Consider the following 22173-nt stretch of genomic DNA (forward strand, 5'->3'; position numbering starts at 1 on the left):
CGAAGTTCCTCTCTGCTGCCATATGGTTACCACAGCAATCCTAGTTCCTTCCAGGTAACAAATCGGTGGCTGGAGAGTCAACTTTCTTGAGAATAAGCCCATGGAACTCAGGGTATGACTACACTGTAGAATTAATGTAGTTTGACACCATTTTAACTGCCATAGCTCAATACTATTGAATCATGGGAGCTGTAGTTTAACAAGATCTTCAGCCTTATCCATGCCTCATGAAACTATAACACCTAGGACTCCATAGTATTGAGCCATGGAAGTTGAAGTGGTGTCAACCTGCATTAATTCTACAGTGCAGATGCATCCTCAGTAAAGCTTTCCTCATGAGCCGACAAGTGTAAGAGCAAAAAAGGTTAGAGCAAGGGCCCCCAAACCAAGGCCCAAGAGCTGGATGCAGCCCTCTAAGATCAATTACCCAGCCCCTGCCAAAAACCCTAAGGACAACCCTAAGTCTGAAACTACTTGAAGTCACACAACAACAACAATCCTGATTAACTTGACTATCTCACCAACGAAAAGCAGCCCCACACTTCCCACTGAAACACTGGTAAGTTTATGCTGGTTAAAACTGATCTTCATCTTAAATATTGTATTGTTCTTTCATGGTTTTTTTTGCACAACAAAAAGGATATGTGAAGTATGTGTTTGTTCATGTTTTTTTCAAACTATAGTCCAGCCCCACAACAGTCTGAGGGACTGTTAACAAGCCCCCTGCTTAAAAGGTTTGAGGACCCCAAGTTAGAGTATCTGAAGGAAACTATTATTCCTATAAAGACTTGTGTTCATACAAAACTCATATAACAGAACAAAAGCAACAATGCATACCACTGTCCATATTTTGTGCAGTGTCAGTCTGACTACTAAATTCATTAAATTAAAATGTGTAGTTACCTACAAATGATTCTGAAATAATCAACAAAGGTATTTATTTTGAGAGCAGAAGGCAGGTGAGCTGCAAAGTTAACTTTCAGATTATAGTATTTATTATTATACTTTTAAGCAATTAATAAAAGTTTGTTGCTGTCAAGTTCTTTAAATCATTTTCTGTTGCATGTCTTAAGAATATAAATGTGTTATTGTGCAACCAATTAGGCATATGATAAGTTTTAAAACAGCAACAACACTTATGTTTAAAAATTAAGGCCAAGCATTTTCAAAAGTCAACTTATGACCATACCAGTGAAACTTTTAACAGTTAAAATCAAGCTAATCCTTTTTTGCAGTTTTTGGTAAAATATGACACTTCTGGTGACAGCATTTGAGATCAGTAGTTCAGAAGAAAGAACTTCCATTTAGGCATAAAGCATTGGGACACCTATCATGAGGCAGTAGTACTATACAAGCTGACCTGGGAGAAAATCTTATTGCATTTAATGGGACTCAACTCTGAGTAAACATGTTTAGGATTTCAGAGTTTATTATATTTTAACCTTCTTTCCTTCAAGGAAAAAGAATTGACTCAATAGGTTCTCCTCACCACTTTATCCTACCCTGTGAGCTGGATATAAAATGAGTAGAGGCTCAGCACAGATTTGAACCCCAGTTCTCTGTAAACTACAGAGGCTCTTGGCACTGCCCAATTGAATTAGTTAAAAGAGAATTAAAAAGAAAGAAAAAGAAAAAGTAAGGGGGAAACTTACTTCATCATTAAATACATGATAGAGCCTTGGCTACTGCTTTTGTTTTGCGGAGCCTTTAGAAGGTACATAGACAAGATAATGGAGATATATATATATATATATATATATATATATATATATATATATATATATATATATATAGTTTTAAAAATGTAGATAAAATGTATTTTAAATAATAGTGCTCTTTCTTAAGAAGTGCTATACACTGTCCTTCCATTTAGTTGTTCTGGAAAGCATTAAGCAAAAGAATGCAGTACATGAGAACCATCAAAAGGGAGCACTTTTGAGCCACTGAAATGGCAAAGCAAGACAGAAAACTTCAATCTTCCAGCTACAGACAATGATACTATCTCAGGTATTTTATGCGCTAAAATGATCATTAAAAATTAAGCACCACATATAAGCTGCCATTTAGAATATTAATTTACCTTTACTAATCATCTTTTTAACTTGAGGCTAAAAGAGTTCACTTACCATTCGGGTACTCTGGCTTAGTCCATGAGACGTTAAAGGAGTCAGAGGAATACGACTGGGCTTTTGGGGCAGGAACACCTTCTGGAGTGCTCTCCGTTGTTATTGCCGAAGTAGCCACACTTATTGTACACCCACCTCCCGTGCAAGCCTTGAAAAAGAAGCGGGGGTGGGGGTGGGGTGGGGTGTTAATAACAATGAAACAAGACAAATAAATACACTCCCAATACATTCCAGTCAGAAAAGCTAAAACAACAAAGGTTTTTGTAAAGGCTTATATTGATTCCACATTTTTTGATCTCTCACAAAACAAGGGCCCCTTCATACAAAGCTCCCAAATTGTTTGTGGGGAATGATTTCTGATTATAGTTACACAAATATTTGTGAAATGTCAAGGGAAGATTCTTTCCCAAGGCAAGAAGGCCTTTCCGGAGAGTATACTCTGAATTATCCTCTCATTTTGTCAGCTTCTGTCTCAGTTAAGGGCCAGAGAGCTGAGTAAAAAGGCCTTAACATTAGGGAGGGGCAAATCAGTCAGATCTGTTTTTGCCCCCATTCCTATACACACACGTACACTTTTGTTTTGGTCAGTGAGCTAATTTGTGAATTTGGGTAAGTGTTCCTCAAAAACAAGTAGTTTTCTGATGAAATAAAAAAAAACAGATGAATTCTATAACTTGTGTAAAACTGACAATCTCAGCAGGTCATGCAATCTCTACCTGCCATGTTCTTTTCTAAGCAACCATTAAAGGAGTAGGAACCTGTTTTTCACTTGCTAACTTTTAATTAAACAAAATTATTAACCCTTTCTACTAGCCCAGATAATTGGTATGGCTATTTCAAGTATCAATCTACCACATAGCTTTTCATGTTTAGGAAACTGTCAACATGTTTGGCTGTAGAAGGCTTTAAAACCAGACTGTACGCAGTTGAAGTCCTCTGTGTGAAGAGGTGAGTCTGTTACTTTATCTCCCTTTTAATTTTTGTTACTTGAATATTAGTAATATTAGTAAATATGGAAACAAAACAAAAATGAGCAAAACAAATTCCCTATTTGACACGAAAGTCATTCCTGTGGGAAAAAGTGAGTTTTCTGTGTAAAAAAAAAGTAGAATTGAAAGGTGCTTGGATAATTCATTTTTAAGTCTTTTCTGCTTTTTCAAAACATTCTCTATAATTTCCTCACAGGTGTTATTGTACAATAATTCAATTACAAAGGTCTATATTTTATTGGAACAATGCGTGTAAATTATAAAATTGCATTGAGTCCCAGTTTTGGAAAAGGTAAGATGTAAATATAGTAGTAGCAGCAGTAGTAGTAGTTAATTAATAATGGAATCTCTCATCTAGAAGCAAAGTTTAAAAATCTGTTTCTTTCAGAAATGCAATGTATTTCATCAGAATGAAAAATAGTGATTGCAGGGCGGCTTCATTTACTCTATAGGGAAAGCACTGTGTTGGGCTTTTCTTATCCGTAATGATTTCTATTCATGCTGATTATTATAAGAAGATTGCAACTTTAATATCAGAACTAGTGTGCAAGATGCCTTATGCATACTCTGTTCCTCACTACCCCCTTTCTATATCTATGGAATACAAGGCAGCTTATAAAAGTTGCAATAAGTATCATTTTAAAATTCATATGAAAATTCAAAATGTTATTAAACTAACCATAGAATTAAAAGAAATTTCATTAAAAGAAATTTTTGAAAGACTCTTTAGACACAGCATCAAAAGCTGTCCTCTCTTGACATTTACAGTGGAATAACCCCCCAATCTACAAAATATATACAATAAATGTGCATGTTTGAGAGATATATATATACAAAATTGCAGATGGTCAGAAACACATTAAATGTTGTTTTGTAAGTAAAACTATTGCTTGCAGTATGTGTTGGAATAAACGTGTACACAATTCAAACTTAGGAAAAACTACATATTGAATACATGTACTTTCAACAAATCATATGACAATATTTACTGTACAATTTTTCAGATTGAATTTTCTTTAAAAAGCAATCCTCTACGGAGACAAAATGGAATAATCTCAGCAGTGGAAAAATGAGAACTTGAGTGAAATTGAGCTTGAGATATTCACCCATCCCTGGGGACTGTCTCTTTTGTTACTGATCTCATATAAGCCGCTTTGGGAACATCTTCAGCTGAAGAGTAGGATAAAAATGCTTTCAACAAATAAACATACATGACTACTCAGAAGTAGGCCCCACTGAATTTCATGAGACTTACTCTCATACAGTTGAAGCCTAAGTTTGCTTATTTTTTTTAACTAGGATAATATGGAAAAACAAAAGTTAAACATCTAACTTTCAACAGAGCATTATAAGCAAGGAATGGACTTGGAACTGTAGAAAAACTTCAACATGCACAAAACATGCAAACCCTCCTGAAAGATAAAGTCAACTGTATACTTAGGGCAAAGGAAAGGAATCAATTATTATTCAAGTATGATCAAAGTGTCCAATTTTGTTTTAATATAATCACTCCACTAGTAATAGGAATTGTTCTGTATAAAATATATAATATTGGCCTGAAAATATCACATCTGAAAGAAAGAAAAAAGAAAACTGGGTATCCTTCAAAATAGATAGATAGATAGATAATACACAGATATATTCTTGAAAGAAAACCTGAACAGCTCCAGAGTACATCACCTGCCCTAGTTATAATCAGTCTCAAACTGCCTTTGTCTATGTATTTAGTTGGCTGACCTATTTTTTAACCAGGTTACAAAATAGTTACAAGTTTGGTACAGAAAAGATGTTCACAAATATGTCACAAAACACTGAGTAGGATGCATGGTTACACTTACCAGCTGCACAAATCTCTGTGATTGTAAATCAGATATATTAATGTTTGACTATTTCATTTACCCAAGCACAAATTAGTAATTTTCACAGTTTGCTCCCCACTTTAGAAAAAATGAATATTTCTGCGCAGTTCTTGCCTGGTATTCACACATTCTAATTGTGGATAAAAAGCATGTGACTGTATCAAAACACTTCTTTTTGTGCACACCACACAAGTCTAATGCAAAACCCCATGTATTCTTACACAGAATCATTTTCTTAAAAACTTCAGGATATGGAAATGCTGAGCAAAGCCTATGCAAATTTCTCACTTCTGTATTATTCGTCCTAACCAGATTTTCCAACTGTAGAGAAATCAGTTTTTTATGCTGACTGTCTCTTCTGCTGGCTGTTCATTCAATATACACCTAGTGACTTATACACAAAGGGAATCCACAAAGAGGGGCCCTGAGCCAATTAGACAGGAGTCTAGAAAGACCCAGTAATATAAAGGGGACATCGCAGTAAATTATAATGCGATTTTTAAAAAGAGTTAATGGAATGGTAGATTAGGAGAATGCTGTCATTGTGGCATATCATGATATTCTTGCAAGCTAGCTAGTATAATGTGGGCTAAACCTGTTGTCAGATGGATTTGTAATTGGTTGACCAACTGAATCCAAAGAGTGCTCAATGCCACCTCTTCATCCTGGAGAGACTGACTAGTGAGGTCCCACAGGGCCCAGTCCTATTCAACTTTTTTTATATATAAATGACTGGATGATGGAAATGTTCATGAAATTTGAAGATGACACCAAATTAGGAGAGGTAGCTAATACCTCAGAGGGCAGCATCAGAATTCAAAATGGCCCTGACGGATTAGCAATCTGGGATAAAACTAAATGAATTTCAACAGGGAGAAAGGTAAGGCAGATACAATGAAACGCACAGCTGTAGTACTGGTTACACCTGGCATGACAGCAGTACATGTGGAAGTAATATAAGAAGTCTTAGACCAAAAGCTGAACAAGTGTCAACAGTGTGATATAGCAGCTAAAAATGCCAATGTGATTTTCAATTACATCAATAGGAATATAGTGTGTAGATCAAAGGATAACTTATTTATTTATACTTAATTTTTATCTCACCTATAGGGACTCAAGGCAATTAAGAATATCACTTGATTCAGCTTTTGTCAGATCAGGGCTTGTCTATGGGCATTATCATATGAGGTCCTAAAAGTGTGTTCAACTATTCCAAACCCCTTCTTGTAGAGCAGTGGTTCACAACCTTTGGTCCTCCAGGTGTTTTTGACTTCAACACCCAGAAATCCCAACCAGCTTACCAGATGTTAGGAATTGTGGGAGCTAATGCCTAAAGTTTGGCAACCACTGTTGTAGAAGGATGGATTCCACCAGGGCAGCCACTCTTATTATCTCATGATTTGGCTGAAAGTGCTTTCAAAAAGTGGATTGTGCTTTCAACTTAGTATGCCAGTTCAGCTTTAACACCTCCCAAATCAGGCATTTTTTCTTGTTGACCATGCCCCCATTTTTTTTTATCAAAAAAGAATTGTACAACTCCAAAATTTGAGTCACTCTTACAAGATTCCAACATTTCATTGTATAGCTTTGTCACTGTGCCTGTTCACAGTTGCACAGTAAATCACTTCTACATTTGCCAAGCACACCAGCAGTGTCCCTCCAAACACATTAAATACATTTTAAAAGATACATTTTGCAATTCCCAGCCTTTTCCTTAATAGCATATTCTGCAAGGAGGAGATGTACCTATGAATACCAAACCCTTTTTAGGTTGTGTGGACTTGAAGAAGCTGAAACTTTTTGTAGAAAAGAAATTGGAAGTCTTGAAAACAGTAAGGAAATGTTCATAAAATAAATTCATATAAGTGCAAGGAATAATTTGTTAAACTGTGCAGTTATGGCTATGCAGCCAGAGGTCCTCTCCAGCTGCTCATTGGAAATGGAATGAAAAGCAGTTTGGGGACAAGGAAATGGAGGAAAGTGCTGCTCACAACACTCTCACAACAATATGTCTTTGTCCAAACTTGATACAGCAGCACTTTTGACTTATTGCAATATTGCCAACTCTGTAAGAAAGCGCTTTCTGCAGCTTAAACATCAAAGTTTCTGATGGATATAACAAGGACAGTCTAACAATAACTTACAAACTGGTTTGACATGAGTATGAGATGACATCAGGCAGTTAGGAACATTTTCAGTTAATACCCACCCAAATACTCATGCAAAGGCCTATATGGGTTTAAAAGCCTGTGTTCACTGTGATGTCAACTTCAAGATGTCTCACTTCTATTGATTATTGCGGTATAAATTGGGTTAAGTTCCATATTAACAAAAGTCAGGGGATGCTCCAGAGTTTGGCCCCACAGCTTTTGGCAAAGGATTGGGTCCACTGCTGACTGCTCCACTGTCCATACGGGCCACTACAGCTACTCTCTTTTCCCTGCATTCATCAGCAAACAGAAAAGGAGATGGATTGGGCCTGTTGCCATTATTGCTGCCAGACAGCTGCAGAGCTGTATACGAGCTCCTGTCCATCACAGGTGCCCCAAGATGCATAGCCAGAGAAAAGAGGGGGAAGGCTCACGTCAACAGAGGCATTCAGAAGGGAGGACATTACTCCTGCCTACTCTGAGGCATTCTTGATTCTTCAGTGCAAAGTGTTATTGCACTTCTAATACCTCCGGGAGTTATGGTGGGGATAAAAAGGGCAGTAATGTGGGCATGTGAAATCCTTTAAGGAAAGTTCAACTTCTTTAAGGAAAGATGAGGGATAATTTAAGAAAAAAGAAAGAATCTGAAGCACAAGATAATTTTTATTACACAAGAACAGCATTGTTCAGTATCAAAGCATGATAATGGGACTTGAAAAACAGAATGATTTAGGTAATTCATCATGAATGATGCTCACAAGAAAAATCAAAGATTTTAAAAGTTTAACTGGAACTTTATGCCTATTGCCTGAAAAAATAACATAACTATCCATTTAGTTATGTATATTCAATTCCCACTCATTCTAGTTGGAGCCGTTCTGAGGGGGTTTGTTAACTGTGTATGGAATGGCAGAAAATGCACATAATTCCTTGTAGTTTACTATGCTGAAATACACAAAGGACAAATAAATCCTATCAGCATGGATTCCAAGTCATCCTTAATTAGTCTGAATGTCCTTGCTTTGGTGGGCTTTGTGTCAGACCCTTATTGTTACTTGAACATAGATTATTTTCTTTGCAGTATAATGTGGTATAATATTTAGAGCATTTGAGAGCATGTTGAGCAAAATGAATGCATACAGAGTGTCTACGCATAAATGTAAATGTATTCATAATCAAGAGCAGAATATTTTTCTATGGCATTTATCAAAGCAAATGTCCTTATATAGGTATTACTATAAAATGATGAGAGTGTTTAAAACAAATAGGGACTATCTCATGTTTATATTCAAGATATTTTCAGTTGTACCATGGAACTGAAACTGCTCTGTAATAAAAAACTCAAAAGAAAACAATGGCACAAAAGAATAGCAATGACATTTAAAAGACATTTTAAAATGCTGCTAGTTTGCAATAAACAGCACATTTTGTTGCATTTTCACAAATTTACTTTTGTGAGATGGTGCATAAGAAGAAACTATAAAGAACTGGATACTTAGGACTTTATCACATGTGGGACTCCCCCTCCCCTTACCCTTTCACCAGCCTCCATGGGATGAGGGGCGACTCTGTCACTCCACAAGCAACTTCATTGTGGTGACGCCTCCCCATCACACAAGGGAATCAGTGCTAAAGCAGCGAGGATTTTTGCTGGCCCCATTGGAGTCAGCACAACAGATGCAGGCTCATGTGTTTGGAGGGAAGCATCCCAGGACGCTTCCACTTTGGTTGTGGACGGGACCTTGGCTGGAAGTCCAGCGATGTATGATGGGCAGCATAACCATCTATCACTAGATTGGTGGGAAAGTGTCCTAGGATGCTAAAAAAGCCCCATGTGATGAAGTGGTTAGTTGCTTATTGATGCTTTTCTAAAGTTGTAATGTATAAATTCTTCTTTGTCTTTCCTCAATTTGCACTGTTTTCATTATTTCCTTCTGACTGCTTACATATAATATTTTGTCATTTGAACTGCATGCAGAAAGATGGGCCCAGATTTCCTTATCTCCCTGTATGATTCTGGGAGAGTCATTCCTCAGAACTCTTAGGGGACTCCTCCACTCAGCAAAGTATACTGGTTGACTCTTGGGGAGCCCTGCCCATGTAGCAACAGTGTTGCTTACAACCATCTGGCAGCTTAACTTTCATTCTTTCTGCCTACCTACCACCTCCTCTGCCACCAGCTCTTGCCTCTTTGTTTTCCCCATTTGCAAGAGGAACACTGGCAGCTATCTTCTCTGCTTTATGCTGCCATACTAACTTTTCTCTCTCAACAGATATTCAAGCTGCAACTCTCAGCAGGCTTTTCAATTTCTAAAAAGAGGGGAGAACCATAACCATTTTTAATTTGCAATAATAGTCAAAGGGATGCATAAACTTTCAGATTTCCATATCTTAACTCTGGTTCTGAACCCAGACGCGGGTTCAGAACAAAATTGGTCAGACAAGAAATGGACCATTTTCTGAAGAGCTAAAAAAAGCCCAAACTACATATAGTTGTTAGTGTATATCCCTAAAATACAAATATATTAAAATACAAACAAGTTAAGGTTTGCTCAACTGATTCATTGTCATTATTTGTTTATTACTTACTGCTAACTTAATGAAGTATTCAGTTCCAGGGGAAAGTTGCCGGATAGTATATTCCTGAAATAGATCTGTAGAATTATAGATTACATTCCAGGCTGAATCATTTGCCTCATTACTGTTAATGTATATAATATAGCAAAGTAAATTTCCATTTCTTTCTTCTGGTGCTTTCCACCTAAAAATAAAAGAAAACACATAATTGTATATAAAAACCCACACAATAATTAATGTAAAATAATTAACACTTGTAAGATTTAATTAAAGGGTGAAAAATAATATTTTGTGTTGGAGTGTTTTGAGAACTGGACTACAGCTTTATAGACCAGGGTTCATACAGACATGGAAAACTATTGATTAACCTTGGATACATCACATTGCCTTAAATTTGGAGGAAAACAATTCTTCTCTGGACAAATCTTGCTAGGAAACCCCCATTATATTGTCACTTTAGGGTTTCAATAAACGGGAATTGTCTTGAAGGTACATAATAACATATACTGGGGAAAACACTGAAATAATACATGAAGTATACAACATATCAAAACTTATTAAATGTAATGGGATGAATTCACTGAAATTAGATTTAAGACTGCTGTGACTAACAAGTTCCATTCGTTTTAGTAGATCTACTCTAGGTAAGAGTAGGGAGGGAAGGAATATTAAAATGTTTGAGGAAAATAAATGAAAAATGCCCATCTCAAGTCTAGGAAACTTTGATGAAGAGAATCCTGCTGAAACTTGTTTCTTGTCCCTCTCCCAGTTTTTGATTAGACCCAAGGAAGGCTATTACTGCGGGCACACTGACAATGCAAGAACCCACCACGATCCTCCAGAGCAGTGGTTCTCAACCTGGGGTCCCCAGATGTTTTTGGCCTTCAACTCCCAGAAATCCTAACAGCTGGTAAACTGGCTGGGATTTCTGGAAGTTGTAGGCCAACAATATCTGGGGAACCCAGGTTGAGAACCACTGCTCTAGAGATCTTGGGTGTTAGCATCATGACTGTGCATCATCTGCCAGAACCCAATAAGTGACACTCCTATTCCTTCATTTGTCCCTTCCTTCCTACCACCCAGTTCATGGCAACTATGTTTTTCAAGATAAGATCCAAAACAACTTCAGGTATAACCTTAAAAATATATCTTTAAAATTGCATTTTAAAAGAACAATTAAATATGCAATCTATTCAGGCAACTAATTTTAAGCAGGTTTTTTTTTAAAAAAAGAAAGGATAGAACAAAGATAAAAGTACACTGCTCCCTGTCATCAAAAAAAATCTTTTTTCCATAACCAGTTCACAGTCAAAAGTTTTTCTAATGAAAAGAAAACCTAGCTTCATGTACATAAGAATTCTACAGACCCTGAAGAAGTTTTCTTCCATTTTCTCACCAGAGATACCTATGATGGAATCATCAAAGGAAGTTCTCCTTTGATGATTTCAAAACTTGAGTAGGCTGATATATGGAGATATAGTTCCTGAACTTGGAACATGTCATCTGGAAACAGGAATCCATGGCTAATAATAAATCCAATTGAACTGAATGATTTCTATTGGGCATTATCCTAGAGTTGCACTGGAGGACCTAGGAAATTCCTAGAAAGTTATTCCTTCCAGAAATTTGCCAGTGTGACTCTATTATAAATTCCAGAAGAAGCATGTCGTGGAATTTCTGTAAAGAGCTAAAAACATAGTTGTTCCATTGTGCTTTTGATTAAGCAGTTCACAAGATATTCGCCCCCCCCCCACACTATATTTACCAGCAGTTCCTGCACTTTATCCCTGTCCTTTCTCCTGTAGGTTTAGAGTTTTAAACTGATATTGCTCTTTTACCTCTAATTTATTATTGGCCCTTGCATTTTTGTCCATCAGCTCTGTTCTGAAATTCTATTGCACAATTCCCTTCCCCTCGAATTTCAGAACACATTACTGCTCAGACTATTGGTTGTTGTTGATGCTGTTTTTATGTTATTATCTTCTTGTAATGTTGATTCTATTGAGATATTTTAATCTATGTTTAGTTTGATTTTTTGTTGGGTCAGGCTTGTCCCCATGTAAGCCACCTTGAGTCCCTTTGTGGAAATGGAGGCGGGATATACAAATAAAGTTGTATTATTATTATTATTAATATTATTATTATTATTTCTTGGAGGACTTAGAAAATCCCTAGAGAGCATATATTTTGTCAGATGCAGATATGTGAAGCCATAATTTGGGTAAGGGCATTGTACAGTATAATCTTTCAAACTTTAACTTTAGGATAATTTCTTAGTGTTATAAATTGGTTAACATGTTCTTCCACATTGTCCACCATCCTGGTATCCATGCACATTATATAAAACTGTGGTTTTACTTTAAATGCCATGGTTCCAGTCTAGGGAATCCTGGAATTTAAAGCTTTAGGAAGGTCATTCAGAATTCTCAGCTAGACTAGCTCTAATGCCTCATCTAAGCTACTAACCCTAGGTTTCCATATGAAGTAACCACAGTGATGAAAGTGAAGTTTTAAGTATTGTAGTTGTGTAAGAGATTCTGCTCCTGATCAGTCTTCTTTCTTACAATTTTTGCTTCTTTTTTTTGGTAAAGACATGTTAAATGCAATTTAGCATGTAATATCAAGTCTAGTTCAAACCTCATTTATGAGAATTGTGAGGACCTAGATTGTTCCAGTTGTGAGGGTCTTCTCAGTGGCTATACTCTGAAACACAATTCTAAAGGAAATTCAGTTGGTGCTATTAAAAATTGGTGCAATATTTCTTAATTTGAATAAGTATTACCTTAATTATTGCACTTCTAACCAGTTTTTATTGAATTATGCATTAATATTAAACTTGATTGTTGTCAGTGTGTGTGCCTTCAAATCATTTCTAATTTAACCTTAAGATACATTTGTCTTCTCCTGAGACTGAAAAAGTGAGACTTGTTCAACATCAACTAGTGGGTTTTCATGACTGAGGAGAGATTATTCTATGATTCTATGATTCAAAACCCTAGTAGTCCAATGCTCAAGCAACTACATCACCCTGGCTCTATTAGTTGTTTTTTAATAATATAAAGTATTGTACTTTAATTTGTTCTAGTTTTTAAAGGCACATTGTATAATACTTTCACCTACAGTTTTAAGATAAAATATGAGATATAAATAAAATCAACAAATATTACAAATTAAGATTTTTTTAATCATTCAAATAAATATCTCACATCTATAAGTCCTAGGAAACCTCTCACATGATCCTCTGAAATATGGTGCCCTTTCACACTACAGTAGAGTCTCACTTATCCAACACTCGCTTATCCAATGTTCTGGATTATCCAACGCTTTTTTATAGTCAATGTTTTCAATACATTGTGATATTTTCATGCCAAGTTCGTAAATACAGTAATTTCTACATAGCATTACTGTATATTGAACTACTTTTTCTGTCAATTTGTAAAAGCATAACCTAATTTGATGTTTAATAGGCTTTTCCTTAATCCCTCCTTATTATCCAACATATTCGCTTACCCAACGTCTGCCGGCCCGTTTATGTTGGATAAGTGAGATTTATTTATTTACAGTATTTATATTCCGCCCTTCTTACCCCGGATTCAGGGGGATCACAATATACATATATATGGCAAACATTCAATGCCATTAGACAAACAACACACAGACACAGAGGCTATTTAACTTTCCAGCTTCTGGCTTTGTAAAGATATGCTCGATTACAGCCACAGGGGGAGCTTCTGCTTCATCATCCACTGTGACAATGAATCCTTTTGATTGAGTACTTCTTCATCCGGCTGGACATTTCTATGCTGTTGTAAATGAGTTAAATAAGCCTCCCTGCATAAGGGGTCCCTAAATTTTCCTACTTGACACATGCAACTGTTTTTCGAGTTGCTTAGGTAAAGAACAAGCTATTTAAAAGTCAGGCACTCAATCCAACTTGGACTTTGAACTCATGACCTCTTGGTCAGTAGTGATTTATTGCAGCAGGCTACTAACCAGCCCCTACTATTCCACTATATTCTACTTCAGTCACTGTGCATTGTGAGTGGCACCCTGATCATTCCTGAAAACCATTAAGAAAGGAAATTTTGGATTAGAAAAAGAGAAAAAAATGATACTTAACTGTGCATATATTGTTTTAGAATCCAGAACTGTTAGGACTGGAGCATCCACATGACTTGGTGGCAGTTGTGCTGTATGCAAGGTAACTTGGGAACTGTTAGTACAGCCAACAATAGTGCAGGCAGTGATGAAAAACTGGTATGCTGTAAAAACGCTTAAACCTATATATGTTTACAAGAAATGGAAAAGGGTATAGGACTTTTAATTTTTACATCTGGATTTCATAAAGGATTAGATTTAAAAACATAATATACATCTTCCATTTTTAGACATCAGGACATGTTAATATGAAACATGGTTATGGGTTTCATTTTGTTCTGTGTATCCTTGGAACATACAGCTACATTGGACTACATTGAATGACATTAAAAACTAACACAGAAAAGAAAACACATTTTTATGTCGGCTTCATATTTCTGTATATATAAATACAGTAGAGTCTCACTTATCCAACACTCGCTCATCCAACATTCTGGATTATCCAACGCATTTTTATAGTCAATGTTTTCAATATATCATGATATTTTGGTGCAAAATTCGTAAATACAGTAATTGCTACGTAGCATTACTGTGTATTGAACTACTTTTTCTGCCAGATTTGTTGTATAACATGATGTTTTGGTGCTTAATTTGTAAAATCATAACCTAATTTGATGTTTAATAGGCTTCTCCTTAATCTCTCCTTATTATCCAACATATTCGCTTATCCAATGTTCTGCCGGCCCGTTTATGTTGGATAAGTGAGACTCTACTGTAATTCCAAACCAAGGTATAGTGCACTTAACATTACCAAAAAAAATCAATAACTTTTCTAACCCAAATATAATTCTCAAGTATTACAAATAAATATTATGGAATATTTTGTGATATCTCACATGTGAAATTTACTCCAATCATCAAAATTCTGGTGCACATTAGGGCTATTTCTGCTAATTGTAATCATCTTTAAAAAAATTCTCCTTTCCTCTCTGAGAATCAAATGTGCTTTCCTGAATATAAGTTTCTTTCTTTCCTAACAAAAGGCTCCAGGACTCCATCCCACTATAAAGGCAGAATGTACCTTTCAAGTTTTGTGTAGTAATTTTCTGGTGAAGGCAAAGCAGGAGAGAAAATAGTGAGATATAAAAGTGAAGAACTTGGATTCTTGGGTGTGTGAATAATTAGAGTTAATAGGAATATTGAAAGATTCCTTGCACTGAAGCTGGATTTACACTGCCAGTGCAGATAACCTGCATCCTGAAACTCCATTGTACGGCAGTATAGATCCAGCCTGAATCATACTGTTGTCCCAACTAGCCGAGTACTATCAGCTCTGATTGGCAGTGGTTCCCCAGGGTTTCACACAGGCCTATATTCCAGTGATATTTGGTCACCTAGTGAAAGACTAACCAGATTCAGCCCTGCTAAGGTTTTGAGATCTAACATGAGCAGCTGTACATAGTACTAGGGTACTACAATCAGCCCCCTACATTCTCTGGGCTTAGGAGCACAGGTCCCCCACAAAATGAAAAACCATAAATAATAAAATTGCATTTTTTTACCTCAGCAAACACATCTCTGGGAATATAGTTTCTCCAAATGACTTAATGGTCAACCTCTGCTGGATCGTATTGGAGGTGTTCTCTATAGAAATCTCTAGGTTCTCTGCCATGACTCTTATGAAAACTTTCAGCAGAAGCTGATCATAGAGTCACACTAGAGGACCTAGAGATTCCTAGAAAGACATTTTAATCAAATATATGAATAATCAAATCTGTAAAAGTTAAATCTGCAAATATACCAGGTCAATTTCATAACGAATCTTGTTTTAATTGCTTCTAAAACTTTTTTCCCCTGCTGATATGTCAGAAATGCTTAATATACAAGAAAGAAGTATCATTAGATTGAAGGCAACTACTCCAAAATTCATTGTCTTGGGTGGGGGACATAAAAAGTAGGGTTGTCAACTGCAGCAGGTCCAGAGGTCTCCCTAATCTTGAAAAATCAGCATTTTCTGTTGATGCACACAAACATCTCTAGATGAAAAAGCAAAATTACACTCTCTTAAGATTATATATAATGGAACAATCGACTTATATCTGTTTCTAGCATTCCCAGATACAGAATCTTCCTGTAACCTGAAGTGGCCAACCTTTTCTTCTTCTTTTTTTGCTCATTTTGCAGTTTCTCCTATAAAGGTATGTAGTACACCTGCTTCACATCTAGTACTCATTTGTATGGGTGGAATATTTCCCTGTTTCTTCATATGCTGAATTAGTTCTTTCATATCTTTAAGAGAAGAAGTCGCCACAAAATAAGGATGGTGAGGCACAACCATGCTAGAAGAAATCAAGCTTTACTTTGGCTGGTGGTGAACTATAGAAACTGCATATTTAAATCAAACCAACATCAATTACATGCCGCATCTGATCTGACTTGTACTGCTTGTCTGAAATTGACCTATTCAAGTGCTTCATAATGGATCAATTGTTTCTACAGATCCAGGTAGGAACATAAATCTACATCCTGGGCACTCCCCTAAAACTCTGAGGTTACTGCTTGTCAAGCCCTCCTGATTGCAGCACGTTGTTTTCCATTTGCTTGATTGGGTTATTTGCATAAGCGCAAATGTAGGCAATTGTGGACATGAAAAACAGATCACTATAAGAGGCATTAGAAATGGATCCACAGGAATTATCCCTCTATATATTATAAGAAAATGCACCCCAGTGTACAGAAACCTTGCCCATTAATGTCAAACTCTAATTTGCAATACAGATCTCAAATTATATACTATTTTGCCATTGATTTCAGGCAATTGTTGGAAGAATTTCATTGATCTCAATTTACAACGTGAACCAATAAACAAGGAATGATTTCATTTTAACTCTTCATAGAAATTGAATGTTTTTAAAGTGATATTACTCACTCCCACATTAGTAAATTAAAGGCTAGCCACTACCTTTTAAAAAAAAATCTGTAGAATTTTATGTTTCATCAGGATAGTAAAACCATGTCTCTTGCTTGTTTATGCAACAACATACTTCTAGCTATTATATCCTCTATCCTTCTGACAATGTGCATTTTCTACTTCTTTGATAATTCTGTCTCTGTGCCCACACTCTGTATGCACACATTCCTTCATTGTTTCTTTCTCTGTGCCCACATTCAATCTTTACTCTGTAAAGGCTGATAGTTTTTACATTTTCCTTAGTGTAAAGTCTGAGAGGTGTTCTGGTTGTTAGACATGCAAATAGGACTCAGATGTGGGTGGTAATTGGTTTAATGGTTGCTGTTATTATGAAGGTACTGATGGTTCCCTCAAGCAAGAAAGTAATAATGTTGCTCAGTGCACTTTCTAAGGAGAAAACAAGCATATGTGGGCTGAAAGCTTTTTACCACATGAAGGTTCACAAATTCCCTGACAACGTGGTATTATTGTTTACAAACAATGCTTTTCCTGGCCATGCTTTCAAAGTAGTTTGGAAGGAACTCACCTGAGTTCAACATTACAGGAAGTGATGTTTCCCCAAATAATGTTGCTACCAGCTTTTTTCTTTCAATAATGCTATCATTTTCACTTTGTTTCAACCAATATTAAGAAGTTAAGAAGGAACAACTGCTTAGGTATGGAAGGGAATACACTAGAAGAAGCACTAAAGTTCTAGTTGATCTTTTTGAAATTGAGACCTCAGATCCTGTTCACTGAGTCAGTTGTTCTGCAGTTATGGACTATAATTTTTGTTATGATCATGTAGTCAAGAAATAAATAAATGTATAAATTAATTGCTGGACTAAGCTTTAAAAACCTTTAAAATAAAACCACTGTTTTATAGGTGTATACTGTAATTCCTGTGGGTAGACAGCACATCAGCAGCAATGAAGCATGGCTGAATACCCTGGTACTGCTTGTTGATGTAGACAGTGTTTGTCATCAGAGGGCAAGACCTTTAGAATAATTACTATGAGATAAGTAAGCCTATACATAGTCAGGGGAAAATAAATCTCATTCAAAAGTATAGGACCTACTCTTCTGAAAAGACATGCATGACTGTGCTGTGAATCTTTATTATTTAGACAAGTTTCTAAACCTGTACGCATCACTTTAAAGTCACACTTTTGACAGAAATGTTTTCTGTTTATCATTCATCATGTGCATGCTTTCAAAGGATGAATAAGGAGAGTTATAACTCTGCCCAGCATGCAGAATTGAGATTTCTAGGGCGACAGGTTTTAGACATTTTCCTTTATTTAATATCACAGGTGGTGAAACTCCAGTGGTCATTGGCTGTATATACAGTGACACCCGCATAATAGCTCATGTCAAAAAACCTATGTGTATATGAAGTTTCACAGTTTATTTTTATGGTGCCACTGACATCTAAACCATCATGATGTTGTGTTAAATTCTAGTGAACATTTGAGATGATTTTCCAGGGTATCTTTAGAAAAGATTAACACAGGCATGAGTTACAAACATGAGTTACAAAAACATTGCTTTCATAAATATTAGAAGTGACTCTTTTGTAAACTGGAGGCACTTATGTTGCTCTAAAAATGTGGATAAAATCTGCAGAAATGTAATGATGAAGAAAGGGAATTTAGTAGTAGGCTAGGCTTTGGCATTCTTTCCTACAGTTTGTAAATCTATTGCAAAACAATCCAAACAGATCCATGATTAGCTTATTGTTGAGCGTTTTCATGAAATTTTGGTTCTTATTTGGAGCTCAAGCTGTGAATTGCATTTTAAAAATCTAGATAAAACTGAGGGATGGACAATTATTTTGTTTTGCATTTTTTAAAGTATCAAGATCCATATTCTAATCACTGTCATGCTGGTGAAACAGAGCAAATATAAATGCGGTTATATCTATGTAAATATCCATCTACATAAGGTTCATCTATTGGCCTCAAATGTGAGCCCTATTTTTCAGTATTAAATCTGAATTTCTTTGCATGGTTGGTTTAAATGAGGTCATTACATCGCCATCCATGGCTTAATTAATATTTCTTTGCTTTCTCATTTCAATTAGTGAAGAGTCAGACATGCTGGTCCCAATCCTGATCATGTATCCTTGCAAATAAATGAAGAGTAACTTCAGTAATGTAAAAAGGGAAAAGGAGAAGGGGAGAAAGACATTCACAGTGTTAAAACAGCCAGTTCACATCCAGGTACTATGAGAAATCCTGTTAGAGAAACAGCTATTGTGAACAATCATTTTACAATTCTATCATATCAAGTTTATATACCTATAAATGTGAAATTACTGTACGAAATCAAGGACTGATTGCTCCAAATCAGATTCTTACACTCTGATCCGAAATATGTTTACTTGGAAACATTTGACTGATTTAAGCTACATGACAGTTCAAATCCTGCTGGGCAGCTATCAGTCAATATTCAATTTAAGGTGTTATTTTGAAACTTTGAGGAAAAAATACATGATCAAATGAAAAGCGCTAGATCAGGATTAGAGGCAATTTGTGTGCTACATATTGTATTTGAACAGAGCATTGAAATAAAAAAGTACAAATGCATTTCATAAAGTATAAAAGATGCAAACATGAGACAAGTTATTCAAATACTTCATTTAAGGAGTCATAATTGCAGGAAAATATAGTTGTTCACATAGCTTTGATGTAGCTTGTAGAGAACTTTGTAGCTGATAAACACCACTTTCAAGTGTGCCTGGAAATTTATTGGGGTGTTTTATTTTTCAATTTACTTGTCTTTTCCAAGACTTTGTATTATTTATGTGGGGTTTATAATTGTTTTAAAATTTTTATTGTTCAGGCTTTTTAATTGACTCTTTCTGGGAACCTTGGGTTCCATTCTGGAAGAAACAAGGCATCTTTCAGGAGTGCTTTGATTGTGTATAGCGGGGAATTTGATTGGATGACCTTCATGATCTCTTCCAACTCTATGATTAGCTACTAGAACAAGGACTTCCCACTAGAACAAATGGGAGCTTTTATTTCCATGTATAACAGGAATGGGAACCACAGTCTGGATTAAGACCTCAGTAGAGAATAAAAGGTTAAAGCAGTGGCCCAGACCCAGTGATCCCCCAGTTACTTGTGAAAGAAAGATGTTACACTTAAGAGCAAACTACATCATGTATAGCTTGCATTTAAGAGATGAACTGTTCTTAATGGGTGACACAGTCAGTGAGAAACCCCATGTGTGCAGCATTGATCCTCACCACCATAATTTTCCCTTGCCAGTTTTAGCCTCAAATGCCAGAGGGTAAGAAACTAGGCTTAAATTATATCCTGCAATATCCTTTCCTCTTTTTTTTTAACTACCATAAACACAGGTGGGTGTGTGGGAGTTAAAGCCAGGAGGTTTAAGATGTATTGCAGATATTATTTCAAGATGAATAATTTTCTGTTGACTTTCTCTTGCAACACCCCCTGCGCAGACCACCTGTGAGCCAGAGAGAGCAAGTTAAATTTATCATTAGCAGTTTATATGCCCTTTAATTGGAATCAATGTGCCCGCCTAGGCAAATTGTCTATGTAGACTCCACAGAAATATCTGCATACCTTAAATGGCATGATAAGCTTGTTGAAAAGAGGCAGACAATTTACATTCTACTGGTGTGTTATAAATAAATAATAAGAACAGATTAGAATTATGCATTTACGCCTACTAGTGAGTGTGAGATGCATAATTCACAAGTAGTGAACCCTTAAGAGACTTCTGAATTCCCCAATCTCAAGCACACAGATCAAGGTATATTTTTCAATTCCCTCTGTTCTGTTTCTGTTTTTTTGCTAGCTTCCCTGGGTACCCAGGTTAGAAGTGTCATTATCCATTAAAGCTGATTGTTAGAATAGCCTTTTCTTTTAAGACACTGGCTATACATAGCTTTTGTTATTTTCAACAAGCATATTAGGTCAATGTCATCATGGTGCAAGTACTTAGGCATGAGAAACAATCTAAAATATAAGAACACTGCAACCATGGGGGCTTTTTATTATATGATGACCTTTCCTGAAGGAGGCTGAGAAGATATACATGAGAGTACCTCATTTTGTCTTGCCCCAATCTCTTTAGATTGCATTCCCATAAGCAACTCAACAGTGGTTGAATAATAAAACAGTAATGTTCCTGAAGTTATTAAACCATCACCCCCATGCTCTCTAACATTTCAGAAATGAAAACTAGGACATGTGTTGTCAAGGAACACCCACATTTGGTCAAGATGACAAAGTTATGAGGACTGACAAACACTCTAGGTCTTGGTAAGATAGGGCAGCTATGTCTGTTTTGTTTGTTTGATTGTTTGTTTTGCCTGAACCTACCAGGGAATGCAAGATTTTACCTCACCTCTCTTTGCTTCCCTCTTTAAGTTAACAGAGTGCGAAGTACTTTTTCAGTGTGAACTCAGCTTGCTACAATACAAGAAAGGACAAATGGGAAAGGTGGGGGACATTTTCAAAACAGTTTAGAAAGTGGGATGACATAGGATTAAACAGAATTGTCCTTATCAAACCAAAACAAGAGGAGGATATGCCATCCAGAACATCCTGGGACAGGAGAGGGTATTTTGATTACTCATACTTTGAAAAGTCCTTCCTTAAGAAGCTTAGTTGATTTCTTCACCAATACTACCTATTTCCTCTTATTTCTATTAAAGGTGCCTAAACCAGTTTGTGCCCAAAACAGTGCTCAAATTTAAACAAAGTGATAATTAAAAGGCAACATGGAAATAAAGTAAGAATACCACTTAGGAGTAATAAGAACCACAGATTTAAAATACCTGGTGTAGGAGGCAGCCCCACAGGGCTTGGGGTGGTTCTTCTCTGTTGCCTGGCCTTATGCAAGCAAACCCTAACCTGAGCTGGGCTTGGTGCAAGATGTATGCCTGAGGGGGGGAAGAAGCCTCGCTGAAGGCCTCTGGCATAAGAGTATCCACTAGTCATGTGTGTGAAATTCATTCCTGCCATTTGTCCTGTTTCTTTTGTGTCTTTCATTTCTTCGGAAGTACAAAACAGGAATCCCCCTCACAACATGAAAATCTGCTCAATATAAAAGCATGTTTTTATGTCAAGCCGAAATTGCCTCCTTGCCTGCATGTAGGCAGGCCTGGAGCTAGGCTGTAGGCTTGCTCCGGGCCTGCCTGCAGGCCCCGCCACACACACACTCAGAGAGTGTTGCAGGGCGTGTGTGGTGGCTGGTGAAGTGGCAGGCAGACTGGGAACACGCCTGCAGCTGAGCGTCTTACTCTAGAGGAACAACAGCAGGTAAGAAGAATGCCAAAAAGGGGAGCCAGTGGATGGGAAGCCACCCCATAATAGTCTACAAAATAGTCTACAAAAACAAACCCCTCACCGATTTTGGGAGGCTCTTGAAAACAGATTGGGGCCC

The 22173-nt window shown here is 36.5% G+C and overlaps 1 protein-coding gene across 1 annotated transcript in view; it reads right to left on the bottom strand.

Moving 5' to 3' along the window:
* Positions 1-22173, bottom strand: part of ush2a (usherin) — a 617513-nt gene that overhangs the window by 327146 nt on the left and 268194 nt on the right. Inside the window, exons 34-36 of the mRNA XM_003216022.4 lie at positions 13822-13981; positions 9714-9885; positions 2127-2274 (exon numbers count right to left, since the gene is read on the bottom strand). Of these exons, the coding sequence (XP_003216070.2) occupies positions 2127-2274; positions 9714-9885; positions 13822-13981 (480 nt within the window). The remainder of the gene's footprint in view (positions 1-2126; positions 2275-9713; positions 9886-13821; positions 13982-22173) is intronic.

The sequence above is a fragment of the Anolis carolinensis genome, chromosome 1, assembly GCF_035594765.1.
Source record: "Anolis carolinensis isolate JA03-04 chromosome 1, rAnoCar3.1.pri, whole genome shotgun sequence".
Taxonomy (NCBI): domain Eukaryota; kingdom Metazoa; phylum Chordata; class Lepidosauria; order Squamata; family Dactyloidae; genus Anolis; species Anolis carolinensis.